Source organism: Acanthopagrus latus, chromosome 6 (genome assembly GCF_904848185.1).
Source record: "Acanthopagrus latus isolate v.2019 chromosome 6, fAcaLat1.1, whole genome shotgun sequence".
NCBI lineage: Eukaryota > Metazoa > Chordata > Actinopteri > Spariformes > Sparidae > Acanthopagrus > Acanthopagrus latus.
In genome coordinates, this window is record NC_051044.1 from 16,001,012 (window position 1) to 16,015,413 (window position 14,402).

Sequence of the window (14,402 nt, forward strand, 5' to 3'; positions counted from 1 at the left end):
ATAATCCAGCTCTGCCTTTGAGTCATAATAAGCCATGTCCAGCTCCTGCAAGGAAAAAGATGCACATGAGAGTCAGCTGCAGTGTTGACAACTGCAAAAAAACAGCACGAGAACTGATAGACATGTGCTCAGGTCAGTAGACTGTTTTGATAAGGCTAATTCTATTTCACTATTGATTAACCTCTCAATCACAAAAAAACCAAAACATTTAGGTCCTTTTTGCATTTACATGCCTTCAAAAGTCTCTTGTTAACCAAAATTAGGGCTACATGAACAGTTTCTTTCAGGATCATTAGGGGTATTTACAAATATGAAAAAAATGAAAAAAGAATAGTTGCAGCAGAAATCTATGATGGGATAAAGGAATCAACAAACTAGATTTCTCCTGGAAAAATCCACTTGCAAAATTTCAAATATAATGAGTGATGACACAACTAATAAGTGAAAACGGTGACTTTTGTGCACCGTAACTAACAGCATCCAAAGGCTTTTTCACAAGAGTGTAACACATGTTGTTAGGATCGCCATAGCAACACTCAAAGACAAGCTGCAGCCATCCATCACATCTCAGTTCCTCACAACAACCAGGTGTATCAACTTCCAAACCAAACCAATGCCACATGAATGGCGGGACTGATATTGTTAGTCCACATAATTAATCACTTCATCTCCAAAATGGCAACAATAACCACAAATAACGTCAGAAGTGAGAACAGCATGGAGAAGAAGCAGCAAATCTCGAAGCTGTAAGCACCAAATGTTTCCAATTGTTTCCCGCTCAGTGCTGTCACATTATGAATCAGTAGACAGGCTGTCAGGCTTGAGGAGAGCATCGCCATCTGTTAGTCTTAGTTTTTGAAAAGTCCTAACATACTCCAGAGCAAGCGTGACATCTACTCAGGGGCTGCTGCGTTCCTATTTTTGGTCTGCTCTGATTACCAAGCGTTATCTCCAAACAGGGTCTCAGCCTGTGTTACTCTTCAAGTTAATATGACAAGCCTCTTCCTGTTTGTCTTCTTGCTGTTAGTAATACACGTCTGCCGTCCTCACAGGAGCACAGCTCTGACAACATCGAGCCGGTGAGTTTTCCTCCATGTTGACCTCTCCTGAGAGCTCTCCTTCTTTAGACCTGAGCCTGTCAGCACCGTTTCAACCCTCCAAGTTTAAACATGGGGAAAAAAAAAAAAAAATGTGGTGCCAAATACACAGACATCGAGTCAGTTTTTGGCAGAGAATGGGAAAGAATGAGGAGCGTGCAAAAGAAAGACGGAAAGAAAGGAAGAACAAAATAAAGATCGTCAAGTCCAGTATTTCACATAATCATTTTTGAGTTGATTTTCAAATTGATCCTGGAAAACAGCGGCTCCCTAGCAGGTAGGAAATCAATTGAAAGGGTTTATTGCACGCTTTAGAAAATGGATGACCATTTTTCAATGAATGGGCTAAATCATGCAAAACCGCCCCTGTCTTTGAAAACGACAGAGAGGATTCAGTGCCTCAGAGGAGGACATGAGAGGCCATGTGAGAGGATGAGGTTAACCCCATTTCATTTTGCCGGGCAAATGAAGCAGACCAAGTGGAAAAGTGGAATGCCGATGTGTGTGGGACTCGACAGAGCTGCACGGCTGAGTGCTCTCAGTCGTCTGTTTCACCCAGCTGAGCACGGAGGGATCGGCTCGGCTGACTGGTAGAAAAGTTCTTTCTCAGGTCGTCCTATTTAGAGTCACAGCGCTCAGAGACGTACCCATCTGATTCAAGCGCACATCGGTGGTTAAAATGTGATGACGCAACCTGTCCGCTATGCAAAGCAATTATTCATTCTTGTTCTCTTTGACTGTCAGTGTCACGCTTTGACGTTCTTTGTCGTGACGTGCTTTGCTCTGTAGTTCTTTCCTCACGCATCATATTTTGCTCTTTACTTCCTCCCTTTGTCATTTTCCCACCTTTTTTTCATCTTCCCCCGTGTCTCATTTGTTGATCTATCCCTGAGCCTGTGTTTTTCTCGTACTATTTTCAGTTTGTGGTCTGTTTCCCCGACATCAGTCCTGTGTTTCCTGTATTCGTCGTCTTCCTGCCCGTGTTCCCAGTGCTTCTTTGGTTTGTACTTTATTTAGTTTTCGTATCTTTTGTGCTTTCTTGGATTTGCGCCTGCCAGCTCCTTCTGTTTTGTTGCCAACTTTTTTGTTGAGTGCCTTTTGTATATTGCATTTAGACCCTCAGCTTTGTTATCAAAGCTTGCTTTTTGTTGTCATACCTGCCTAATTCAGAGTGTCACTTTTATTGTGTAGCTGTAACTGTCAGTTGATGTTAATCAAATAGATTGTAGTCCTTGGTTTTAGTTTTGGTATTCAGTTCCCCTTTTATGGTTAAAGACACTCCTTCCTATGTCTTATTTTGCTTTACACTTCCTGTCTTTTTCCAGCCTGTTTTCACAATTCATTATTTGTAATTCTCAAGTTTTTGAATTCTTGTCAGCTTTGTTGCCTGACCTTGGTCTCTGGATTTTAGCTTTATTTGCTCAAAACTCGCTTTTGTTTTGTCAACTTGTCTACGTAACAATTTCACTAAGTACAGAAACATGTTCATGTCATTTTTATTCTTTTGGCCACATATCTACACTAGATTTATTAATGCCTATTGCTGTCATGGTCTTTGCTTTTAGTTTTGCCATTTCCTGTTTTATGTTGAAAGAGTAATTATTGCTTTACACTTCCTGTCTGTTGTTTGTGATTTCATCAGTTAATCCCTGTGGCTTTGCAGTTTGTTTTTGTATTTCTCTTTAACTCTATTTCTCAATTTTATAAGCTGAATTAACTTTGAAAAAAAGTTAGGAAACCGACCAATAATTCTGACAAAATTGAAACTTGTAAAACTGTCTTTCCACTGCCATTACACTTTTTAAATGACTGCCACATTAAACTGTGATACAGGTCAAATCCACTGAAGCCATGAAAGACATGCAAAAAACCAGGCTCTATTTTCCTGAACACGACACAGAAGTGAATGGAAGCACAAACTACAGGCACAAACATATATGGACTTAACCAGCAAATTCTTTGCAATTTTGATTACCACAGGCATCGCAGCAACAGAGGCGCAGCTGGGCGCAAAGTGAAAAAGAGGCTGAATACATTATTAAGAGGAATTCAGAATCAGCGGGTTGAGTCGGAGTGAGCTTCGGTTATGAGCTACTTTCATCACCTTTAAACATAGCAACAGGTGAAACAGAGGCAGAGAGGCTGAAGAGAAAGAATTCTTCTCACAATAGAAAAAGTCAGTAGTGCAAACAATTAATACAGGCATATTAATCAAACTCTGTGGTTCTGACTCTCTCCTGCATATCTGATAAGCCTAATTTATGTGTTGAAGTCCAATAAACAAAAAGTATGTTTACATCAAATCTGTCTTCATTTATCAAATGGAAATACTTTTCTAGTCGGTGTTTGGAGAAATGTACGAGGCCAGTTATGATTGGTGCCGTATCAAACAATCTTAATATTTAATGAAGGTGTCGCCGCTGTGCCGGCTGTGAGTAGAGTAAGCAGGATATTGGGGGGTGTGATCTTCAGCCGTGGAGTTGGTTCTGAGTAGAAGGAGAAACAAGTGAACATAATCCACTGAAGGCTGGGGGGTGTTTCTGCCTCCGCAATCTGCACTCTCGCTCTCTGCCTTTTTATTTATTTTTATCACTTATTTATAACCTCTTGCTGTTGTGCGCCCTGACAGTCTTCTGCGCCCTGAGCTTTTCCCTTCAGGACCCAGCAGCAGCTCTGAGCTTATATTTGATTATGGGTCAGGTCAGGTCTTACACAGTATTTACGGGTCGAGTCTGGTCTAGAATCCAGTCAGAGATAACTGCAGGTAACAGATCATTTCACAAGGTTTGTCGGTGCAGTGTTGGGTACAGGTTTGCAGGACTAGCGTGTGTGATTTTGTTGTAAAGCGTGTTCACGGACATGATTTATCAGTTCTTAAAACATTTTGTGGTGTAACTGACTTTATGTGTATGCTTCCATTATTATTACCCACATCTGTTAATATTAAAATATGGAAATGATAAATTAAAAACTGACTTTCATACTCATCTTGACATGACTGAAAACTAGAATACCTCTGCAGAGGCCCAACAGTCCCCTGTAATTGCATTTAATTAAATCTATCCAATATAAAACTTGGAAGCTTCTGAACTTTAAACCACCCATAACCGCTTAACCATCATTTAAGCCAACCAGATCTAAGATCTGCGTCAAATTTTACTCACTCATAGATACCAGCCACCTATAGTGATTTTTCATCAAGATCCATGCATTATTCCTCACAAAATTTTAGAAAATGTCAAAAAAAAATCAACAACACACACAAAAAAGCCTGAAAAACATCTAAAGCAGCTATTACCAGTGCAGAATCACAAAAACAGACTTTCACCGGAGGAAAACTGCATAATAAATGCCTTTACGCTACAGAAAAATAGAGCCATTAAGAGTCAAAATGGTACCACACACAACCCCATTCAGCAATTAAACACTGAAATCAATAACGTGGCAGTAAGCAGCCTACACTGCGCAGGATGTATAATTTACAGTGGAAGTTATGAGTAAGATGCTACCTACCGTAAACGTAATGCTAACCATCACAGCCACTCACATATTATCTAAATTAAAATATCATGTTTCTTTTACCTTTATTCCATCCTGCCACAGATGCTCTCGCTGGAGCCGCTCTGCTTCACTGGCCAACCTCTAAAAAATGTTGAGAACAGAGAAACACTCACATTAGAGGAGGAAAGAACAGGATGACATGTCTGATTTCTGCCAACAAGAAGGAAGAAGAAAACTGTGACACTGGCAGGTTCCTCTGACACAGACCTGGACTTACAAAATAATGTAGCATAATGTACCTTCAGACAGATACAGGAATAGTGTCAAATCAAATCAAATACTTTTCTGCCAATGTTTATTGTTCAAACTATAATAAGAAAAATGAGATGTATGAATATGATATAATCTTAACTGGAACTGGAAGTGTAAACTGAAGAAATAAGCAGCAGATGAAACATCACAGTCAGTGTTTCGCACAGAAATACTCACGTCGAGAGCTTTGCGCTTCTTAGCCAGGAGTTTCTCGATATCTGAAGCAACCTTCTCCACAATCTTCCGAGGCTGATTCCTCACCAGACTAAACCGCCGTCTCTCTTCATTGTATATCTGTACATGTTTAATGGACAAAGTTAAAAACTTAACAGCAATAACAGCTGCACAGTCATTCTATTGCGTCTGTTTCTGCTGACCTAATGTCTCGCTATTGACAGAATGCAAACTTCGACATATTGTCTGTGCTGACTTCACATAAATCGATGTTACCATTAGTGCAGCCGACTGGTGAGGACAGTATCTGTGTGATATCTGGAAATAATAATCATACAATCTTATGCGGAGACGACATTCACTCAGACAGACCCTTATTATTCAAAACTCATGAATTTGCAAATCATTTTTCTGTTCAAATACTGAGGACGCTGGGGAGAAAAAGTCACGTGTTGCATTTGTGTTCGACTCAAATCTAAATATGGATCCTGGCGTGCGGTCTGCTCTCACACACAGTGTCGGTTTATTGTCTTTGAAAAAAAGTTGTCAGAGTTGTGAGTTTCAGACAAAAATTACACCATGTGGTATTTATTAACATACAAATAAGAGGAACAACAATATGTTAATGGTAAACTATGCAGGAGATCCCTAAAAACGTACAGACTCATAGAAAAGTCTCTCAATCATCACCTGTGAGCCACTGGGAGTGTGGACCTCCTGTCTGCCTATATTTTATCATTGTCTTTTTATTATCTCTGCATTCGGGACATTTCCTGGTCATTAAATACAGACGCTTTGGGCTGGTTGTAGACGATGCTATCATCCATCGCTGAAGGCCGACAGTCATCGATTACTTACCCCTCTACTGTTGTAACACTGAGATACCCCCCATCACTTGTTTCTGCACTATGTAACTTCATACATGTAACTGGGATTTGGATTTGGTGTTGCACTCAGGAACTGTGGGGGGTGCCAAATCACACAAAATGCCAATTTCTACATAATGTTGCTTTAAACCTTCCAGATTGGCAAACCACAGACAAACGGTTACATAGTTGGCAGCTGTGTTTCAACTTTATTTCAAGCCTCAGAGGTTGAACTATGTTACGGACACGTGGTGTGGAGAAAGAAAATGTTGTAGAGCTAGCAGGTTGAGACATTTGGCTTAATTTCCTTGCTGAAGATTGAGGTTAATTTCCTTTAGCGATGACAATAAATGAGAAGCTTAGAGTCTATTTCAGCCACAAGACTAGATCTATTTTAATGTATAGAGCTGAGTCACAGTCTGCTGTGTGATTCACTCTGAGGAAAGGTAAAATAACTGTTTTCCCCTTTTCATTACAGTCTGCTCTGAAGCTTATTGCCAGCAAAACAGACCGGATTCACCCAGATTCTGCTCTTAATGCTCTTCTCCAGAGGACCTGAGGTCAAATTAGACCTTGCATGGAAACACATCACAGTTCAACTTCAGAGGATCTGAAATCTGGCCTCACAAAGTATTCCTTATGATTTCATACACCAGAGATCCTTTATGGGTCACTGGGAGGCATCCAGGGAATCACGCTGGAGGGACGACACATTCGAAATGCATGCACCAGCGTCTGATTGACTTTTTCTACTTCAAAACTTCATAAAAAACAAAATCAGGTGCCATAGAGAAAGTTTGCTCCTCCTGTTAACTGATAACTGTTGTTATATTCATGATTGTGCCTGAAATACCTAAGCACACAAACATCGTCTTCAGCCGTAGCTTATCACATACAGAACCCCAGGGGAGTTCAAGAGGTTCGTCATCATCAGATATGCGGGGGACAAGATATCCTCAATATCTTGCTATGAGCTGCGGTCTGGTGGGTTTTAGGCCATCAGACGCTCTACCTGGTGAGGAAAACTGTCACCCCGAAGATGAAAACAAGACAGGCAGCGACCTGGACAAATACATTTGGCCAACCTGTTTACACACTGTATCACAGCCGTCTCCTTTAAAATAGACTACCCGAAATGAACCCTTAAGATATCCCTCAAGTTGTGTACTGAGCAGCTGCTTTTTGGCCCACGCCGGCCGCACAGATGGGAGCATGCAGTAATGAACAGGATGTGAACCACATGCTGTCTGCATAGAACTCGCCCCTGTGTGGAATATGTTCTGAATAAAGATATACTGCTCACCAAGGATATGATGTAGATAAAATGGACCTTTATAAAACCAGCTTTTAACAATTTCCAAGGTTAAGAAATGGTAGCTTTCTTTAGAATGAATAGAAAAAAAAAACTTTGGGATTGAATTAACAACAAGCACCATCAAACACAGTCCTGTCAAACTGCAGGAAGCGGTTTTAGTGGTGAAAAGAAAACCTGACGTGGAGCCGGGGCTGTATCACAGAGGCCATCAAATTAAATGCAAATGTAAAAAATCTGGCTTTTTACGAGTTGAGAAATCGAAAATGACGTTCAATTTAAATTACACGCATTTTCCTCGACAAGAGAAGATTGCGCTGAGCTCTCCGGGCGGGGTAGAACAATTTCTTTAACAGAGTGTTTCAGGAGCACGGAGGGATTAATGAGGATTGAATGATTGAGCGAGTCTCACATGAAGGCATTACTGCAGGCTGCAGGCTGACCATCTGCTCTGCCGTGACACAAACAGAGAGGACACGTGCCGCTGCTCTCTGCTGAGGGAACGCCCCCACACTTCTCCACTGAGCAGGGTTCTCTTGCCCCCTACAGATGATCTCTGGTCCTTGTTTTTGGCATCAGGGACAGCCTCTTATTCTCAGACACCCCAACTGTTACTGCTAAATAACCCTGACGACTTACTGGACACTACAGGTAAAGGAGATTGGAGGTGTTTCTGGGGTGTATGGTGCGCGCAGTCAGTGGTTACAACTTTCAGTTTCTTCCACAAACATCAAAACAGCTTAGTTCAGTTTCATTTTAGGGCTGCAACCGACAATTCTATTATCGATTAATGTGCAGATTATTTCCCTGATCCCTGAACAGATTCTTCAGGTTAGGGTTGTGAAGCCCAATTCTGAATACGTTCTCTTGTCTTCTGTGCCACAAAGTTCCAGCGTTGTCCATAAACTGCTCCGTAATACTTGCTAGCACACCAAATCTGTGGTTGCTCTCTGCTCAAAACTACAGTGCCCAACTTCAGCAAATGATTGATCATTTTTCAAAAATGGATTTGGATTTAAAGATACACATCTTCAGAGGGAAGAAATGGACTTGGGAGATGAGAGTAAGATACAGGCAGGGAAGATGTAAAGTGTTGAGACGTGAACAAAAAGATTGTTAGTTTTAGCCTTTTCATCAGCTTTGTTGACAGTGAGAAAATGCAGAATATACCTAACCTTATCCTTTAAAAATGTCAAAACAGACATCTTTAAACAATACCCAAGTTTCTTTGGACAACCCACTGACCTCACTGGTAACCAACCCAATCGGCAGGAATATTGGCGTGTACGTGTGTTACAATGTACGTTTCTGCAAACAATGTTGAAACTTGAAACTTCTTTAGTTTGCAGCCTTACGTTCCATTCGATTCAATTTTCAATTTTATGTAATTACAATGCTGTGCTGACGGTCTAATTAGGTTTAGGCAGGTAAACCAATTGGTTTGGAAAAAGATCATGGTTCAGCTTATAATACCTGTTTTGGTCACCACAATCACAGCTGCAGATTTCCCCGCTTCTTGTCAAATATATCTACTTTTTGTCACCATAGACATCGTTGGAAATTCTCCCGACGTCTTATTAGAAATATTGAGTGATCTCACACTTACAAATGTTGAAGGCAGTCTCGAACTGTGATCTATAACTCCACCACCATCCCCTCTACCTCGGGATATGAAAGTCAGATCATAAACATGTAACATAAACGTGATATGACACGTAGTCTTGAGATGTAACCTATGACATACACACAAATGTAAATGTTATTTGTGGTTCACAGAAACTGCCAACATTTCATCCTGTCGGCGGTGACAGTTTTCACAGAAGCTACCTTTTTACAGACGAGATGTTCAAAATCTTTGAAATGAAACCAGGCTGCATGTTGTGTCAGTTAGACACCAGGTTACTGCACAGAACCATGAGTCAGATTAATGTGTGCAATATAAAAATGCATCGAGATGCAGCTGATGAAACATACATGACTACAAAGTAATGCATTCATGAAGGTGAATTGGTCCACTAGCAGGAAAACAACACAGGTGCTCCATGATCAGATTATGAAAGACTTTGAATTAGTATTCATGCATGTAGGAGTTATTAAGCTCATGACTTCATGAAACATAGATATTCTAAATCAGACCACTGTGGGCGTGTGTTCAGGCATCTCCCTCGCTCGAATCGTGCCATGTGTGCAAGATTGATAATTATTGCAAACAGTACACAAAGTGCCAGCAAGATTTGGCTTTGGCATCTTAAAAGCCGAGCATACATGATGGAAACTGATGAAAATGAAAGCTACTACAAAGAGTTTTATGTCTCTCCTGGGAAAGCTACAGCGTTGTGTTATTGGCTCTTCCCCAAAAAAAGTCGAGGAACAAAGAGGTTCATGCAACGCAGACTCTCATTGTTTCATGGTTCAGGCACCTCCTTTGCTTTGGCTCTGAAACTTAATGGATTCACAGCTCCTGTTTTTTTTTTTTCTTCTTTGCACACTGACCTCTCTGCCGGGTGCATTTCTTATTGAGTTAATGCAGCACTGTGATGAGTAAGAACCTGTGTATACGATAAAAAGAGAGCTACACACTCACCCCTTTCAACTGCTGAGCTCCAGTGATGTGCTGAAAGACTCTGTCAATCTCCTGCTCGATGCGCCTGGCCCAGTGCATTATCCTGCGGATAGACATCACAGGCTGACTGTCACACAGCGCAAACAAATGGAAACGATATGTGTGTGTGTGTGTGTGTGTGTGTGTGTGTGTGTGTGTGTGTGTGTGTGTGTGCGTATGTGAGTGAGAGAGAGAGACAGAGAAAGAGAGAGAGAGTATTTCAAAGAAGTACGCAGTGCTGCTGCAGCAATAGTCAGGGCTATTACATGTGCATCGATTAAAACGTGCTTCGATTAAGAAATCGCATTGTCTTCAAAAAGAGGTTACTCTGAAAATTAGAGCAATACTTATCTACAGATAAAATAAACAGTTGTGGTTAAAAGATGTAGATAATAATAATAAAACAATTGGCTTCCAGATTGTGACCAAAACAATAAAGAAGATAAAACACAACTCATATCAGAGCAGCTCTTTATCAACAAAATCATTACATCTCCAGTCGTCCTTTTGCCACCGATCACACCAATTCAACATTTTCTCATCAACTCTCACTGACTGGCAAGACGAATGGAAAAGAAGCTTATTCAACAATTGCATCCTTCGCTGAGGTTGCGCGCCAGGCCGTGGAGCGTCAGTAACACTACCTAATCAGCTTGGTTGACGCATCGTCATAATCCCGTGCAAGGATATTTCCCAAAGCATGGAAAAACATACAATTTGCTACATCATTACGTAATAAGCACATAAATAGCTTTTAAAACCTGCTGCGACAGCCAGGATCACTTGATGGAACTGGCATTTCTTGCAATGTCCTAAAAATAGAGCGACTAATGAGCCAGGATAAACAAAACAACTCCACAATCCAACGGGGAGGAGGTGCACATGAGGCTCTATAGGGGAGCAGTTCACTAGATACTTATTCTAAACTCACATTGGCAGTCATATTTCACCCTGTCGATTTTGTTTGTGTTCGGCAAATTTCTTTACATTGTGCTGGATAAAGCAAACACAGTCAAATCGCTGTAATTTCCAGAAAAGATAAAAGCACACGAGAAAATGATCAACAAAAGATGCATTCGTTTCAGAAGAGAGTGCGAGTACAAATGCATCTACATCAGCGAGGGAAACATCGCAACAGCTGAACCAGATGATTCGAAGACTGTCAGCACCAACACAAGATGTTGTCAGAAAAAAGGAAAGCTTTTGGAGGTTTGGGTAGCTGGTTGCTTCGTGGTGAAGCGTCTAACATCAGCATTCCTACCGATATCTCAAATGTTCGAACTCCAACACAGAAGATCACTCCCACCATCGAAACCCCAGCGCTGTGTGAGCACATGTGGTTCCAGCAGCTAATTCCCTCCCAGCCCACACAGGCAACACAAGAAGAGGAAGAAGAAGCCTTGTCTAATGTGGAAGCAAAACTGGACTAAAAAGTATTGCCATTTCTGAATGTGTGAAAACATTTTGTACGAATACATTCAAACGTGTGAACGTGTAAAAATGTTCTGATCAAAATGAATCCAATTGCTTGAATTAGGCCGACTGAGAGAAAACTGAAGAAATAGATTGAATCATCTGAATCCGTGCGAAGGAGTTGATGTGCATGATCTTACGTGAACAAATGAGAAAAAAAAGATTTGTGCAAATAATTTCCAGCGTGTGAGAACATGAAACAAAATCTGCACAGAGGTTTGGAGTTGCACGTCATCTCTGCTTGTGTGTGAAAAAAAGCCGGCACACAGCGTCACAGCCTGTGCTAACCCCAAGTTTATAGCTACAGATTGAATCAACAGACACAAATCGACCTACAGGTACAAGAACTTTCGTCCCACATTTGACATGTCGTCCTGAACATTTGGGGTGGGGTATCATTTCACTATCCAATCACGGAGCCACAGTGTCGAGCCTTTGTGGGAGTCTTTTTTTTCCAGCAGTTTGCTCAGTGGTGGATCACCTGCCGCTGGGCCAAATCAATCAAATCAGATCATTAATCAGTCAAATCTGGTTATTGAGTTGACTGGAATAACTGTGGAGACAATGGCCAGATCCTGTTTCCAAGTTTTACCCCTTCCCCTCGTTTTCGAGTGAACCCCTTGACCCCGAGCTCCTCCTAATATCATATGCCATCAGAGAGGAAGATGTGGCATTGAAATACGTGAAAATATGGCATTGTCGTGCACAAGTCAGCCGTGACAATGTAACATTAGTGAGCTAGGTAGTTTCCTACTGAGACATTAGCAAATGTTTTATGCTTTTGATATAGAACAGGAACATAATACATTGAAAAGACAGACAGTCCTAACACTTCGCCATGCCCCTCTATCCCACCAAGAATGAGGAAACACTACCCCAAGATTTGAAAGTGCAAAATGCAGGGGTACGTCTACGTGCTGGAAAACATTGAAATGTGAGTCTACAGGACAGGAGGTGGAAAAATCAAGTTGAGCTCCTGAATCTGATGTTAGGAGGTGATTGGCCGCCTGCCTGTTTTTAGCTAATCGTGTTAATATAGTTTAGATCGCTGTGAAGAGACGGGGGAGATCATTCCCTGTAATGGTTTTCAAGAAATGGCAAGAGAGGCGATGTCAGCGTTATGATGCTCGACAATAACGGGAATAGGCTGATATTTGGTTGATATCTTTGCAGGAATTTAGCGATTAGAGGTCCATCGGATTCCCCTGTGTGTCATGTAACATTACAATAAATGGTGTGTGCTACACTAGCAAATTGCAGAAGAAGAATGCCCTGCCGCGTTTAAACATTCATTTACTGCCATCTAATGTGATGGTTTGGCAGCGTAATATGATTTATCGGCAACATGAAGAATTGCAAGGAAAGCAGTAAAGCTGGCGACGGAGTAGGAGGGCAGCGAGAGCGTTCTAATGAAGGATTTCCGGACATTATGCTAAATACCAGCGTGGCATTATCTAGATATATAACAGCCATAGTTATGTGTTGTTTGAGAAACAACCCCGCTCCATAAATCCGCTGCATCCAGTGAAGACGGAAATATGCGTCAAGAGACTGAGGCTTCAATTCCATCAAGAAAATGTTAATCATTTTCCGAAACGGTGCTGCGATCCACGCCGCTGCAGGATCACAAGCTTTCAGGGTTCATACTTGACTTTGCCAGTGACCATGCCTCAGGTGATGATGGCTGGTTCTCTCAGTGATCACTGGCTACACGCAGCCTGAGGTCAGACGGTAATGAGACGAACAGCAGATGGGAGGTTTGTGTCGAGGCACGAAAATGTTTACTAATGTGTTGATTAATTTGGTTCTGTGCACTGAATTATTTATGATTAAAACACGATATTAAAGCAAACATCTCGCCGTTGGTTCATGTTTCCTGTCAACACTTTTCAGGTATCCCGTGCATCTGATATCAGATGATTAATGGTGTGCGCACACATTTCCCCTGACGCAACTCGGCAACATCGTTCATTAGAGGCTCCCTGCCTCTCACTGTAAAGTGCCGATGCATCCTCACACCTAAATGACTGGATAGGTTGATTACCAGTGGCTCCAAAACAACAAGATGAATGTTTCAAAACGGTTACAGTTTGGTCAGGTTTAAAATCGTAATAATAATAATTTGGGTTAAAATAATCAGGTGACGTACATAACTTCAGTTCTTATAATTTAAGCTGTTTAATGTAAGTTCAGTGAGTTGTGTGAGTTGAAATAAGTGACTGTTGATTTGGGTTTCACATAGGACATGAGCGGCAGTCTCCTGGTTTAAAGTCTGCGTTCCGTTGACCCATCCAGCCACTGTGACTGAAATGAAGCTTAGCGTTACTTCATGCAGTGCAGAGAAGTCAGACAGCCCAGCTGCCAGCCGCCAGTTGGATCAGTGTTAACCAATCAGACGCTAGGCGGTCCATGTACGTACGGCTCCCTTCTCATTCACATCCCTTCAACTCAAATGCTGCCACACACTTCCGCCGCTGGCAATCTCGCCGCTGCCGCCCCAGCCTCTACCTTGTCTGGTTCAGGGTCTTATCAGCGGTCAAGGTTAAAAAATGAATACTGCATGTATTGCCGTGCTTAGTGCACACCCACGCTGTTCGGGCTTAGCATGCAGCTGAGTCGATTCAGGAGCATCTAAGAACGGGCGCCATCAGCAACGAGCACAACTATGTTTCCATTTGTTGCAAAGTGTTCCCGACTGAAACAAGGTCCGTGGTCAACGTTAACTCAAGATGTTTTCAGGTCTTGTTGTACAACATAAATCATGTCAGTAATAACCCCAAATTTGAATTAAAAAGCACGTACGAGCTCAATTTATAGAAAAGTATGACTTTACAGTGTGTTAATGCTATGTTACAGACAACTGGACTTTGACTTCTTACTTGTAAGCTCGAGGCAGATCTACCCCAACTATCGCCGGAACAGTTTTCCGATGTCACACAGCAATGTTAGCACTGGCAGGGCTAGAGTGCGTTTGCATTATCATTCTATTTAGATATGGTTGTATAATAAAGTAGAGAGGCGTCTCTTATCTCATGCGTCATTTTCCCTCCTCTGTTTCATTTATA

The 14,402-nt window shown here is 41.6% G+C and overlaps 1 protein-coding gene and 2 long non-coding RNA genes across 4 annotated transcripts in view; 2 read left to right on the forward strand and 1 right to left on the reverse strand.

Annotated features, from left to right (window-relative positions):
• Window positions 1-14,402, reverse strand: part of LOC119021716 (voltage-dependent calcium channel subunit alpha-2/delta-2-like) — a 43,574-nt gene that overhangs the window by 21,996 nt on the left and 7,176 nt on the right. The window contains exons 2-5 of one of the 2 annotated variants that reach the window (XM_037102183.1): window positions 9,847-9,928; window positions 5,088-5,204; window positions 4,680-4,739; window positions 1-45 (exon numbers count right to left, since the gene is read on the reverse strand). In XM_037102183.1, the coding sequence (XP_036958078.1) occupies window positions 1-45; window positions 4,680-4,739; window positions 5,088-5,204; window positions 9,847-9,928 (304 nt within the window). Of the gene's footprint in view, window positions 46-233; window positions 459-4,679; window positions 4,740-5,087; window positions 5,205-9,846; window positions 9,929-14,402 lie in introns of those variants that run through there. The other variant, XM_037102184.1, reaches the window with a different exon arrangement.
• LOC119021719 lies at window positions 16-3,289 on the forward strand. Its single transcript, XR_005075723.1, has 3 exons — window positions 16-132; window positions 2,018-2,097; window positions 3,078-3,289. It is a non-coding gene; the product is annotated as an uncharacterized LOC119021719 (long non-coding RNA).
• On the forward strand, window positions 531-1,629 carry LOC119021718. The gene is made up of 3 exons (XR_005075722.1): window positions 531-746; window positions 1,053-1,374; window positions 1,483-1,629. It is a non-coding gene; the product is annotated as an uncharacterized LOC119021718 (long non-coding RNA).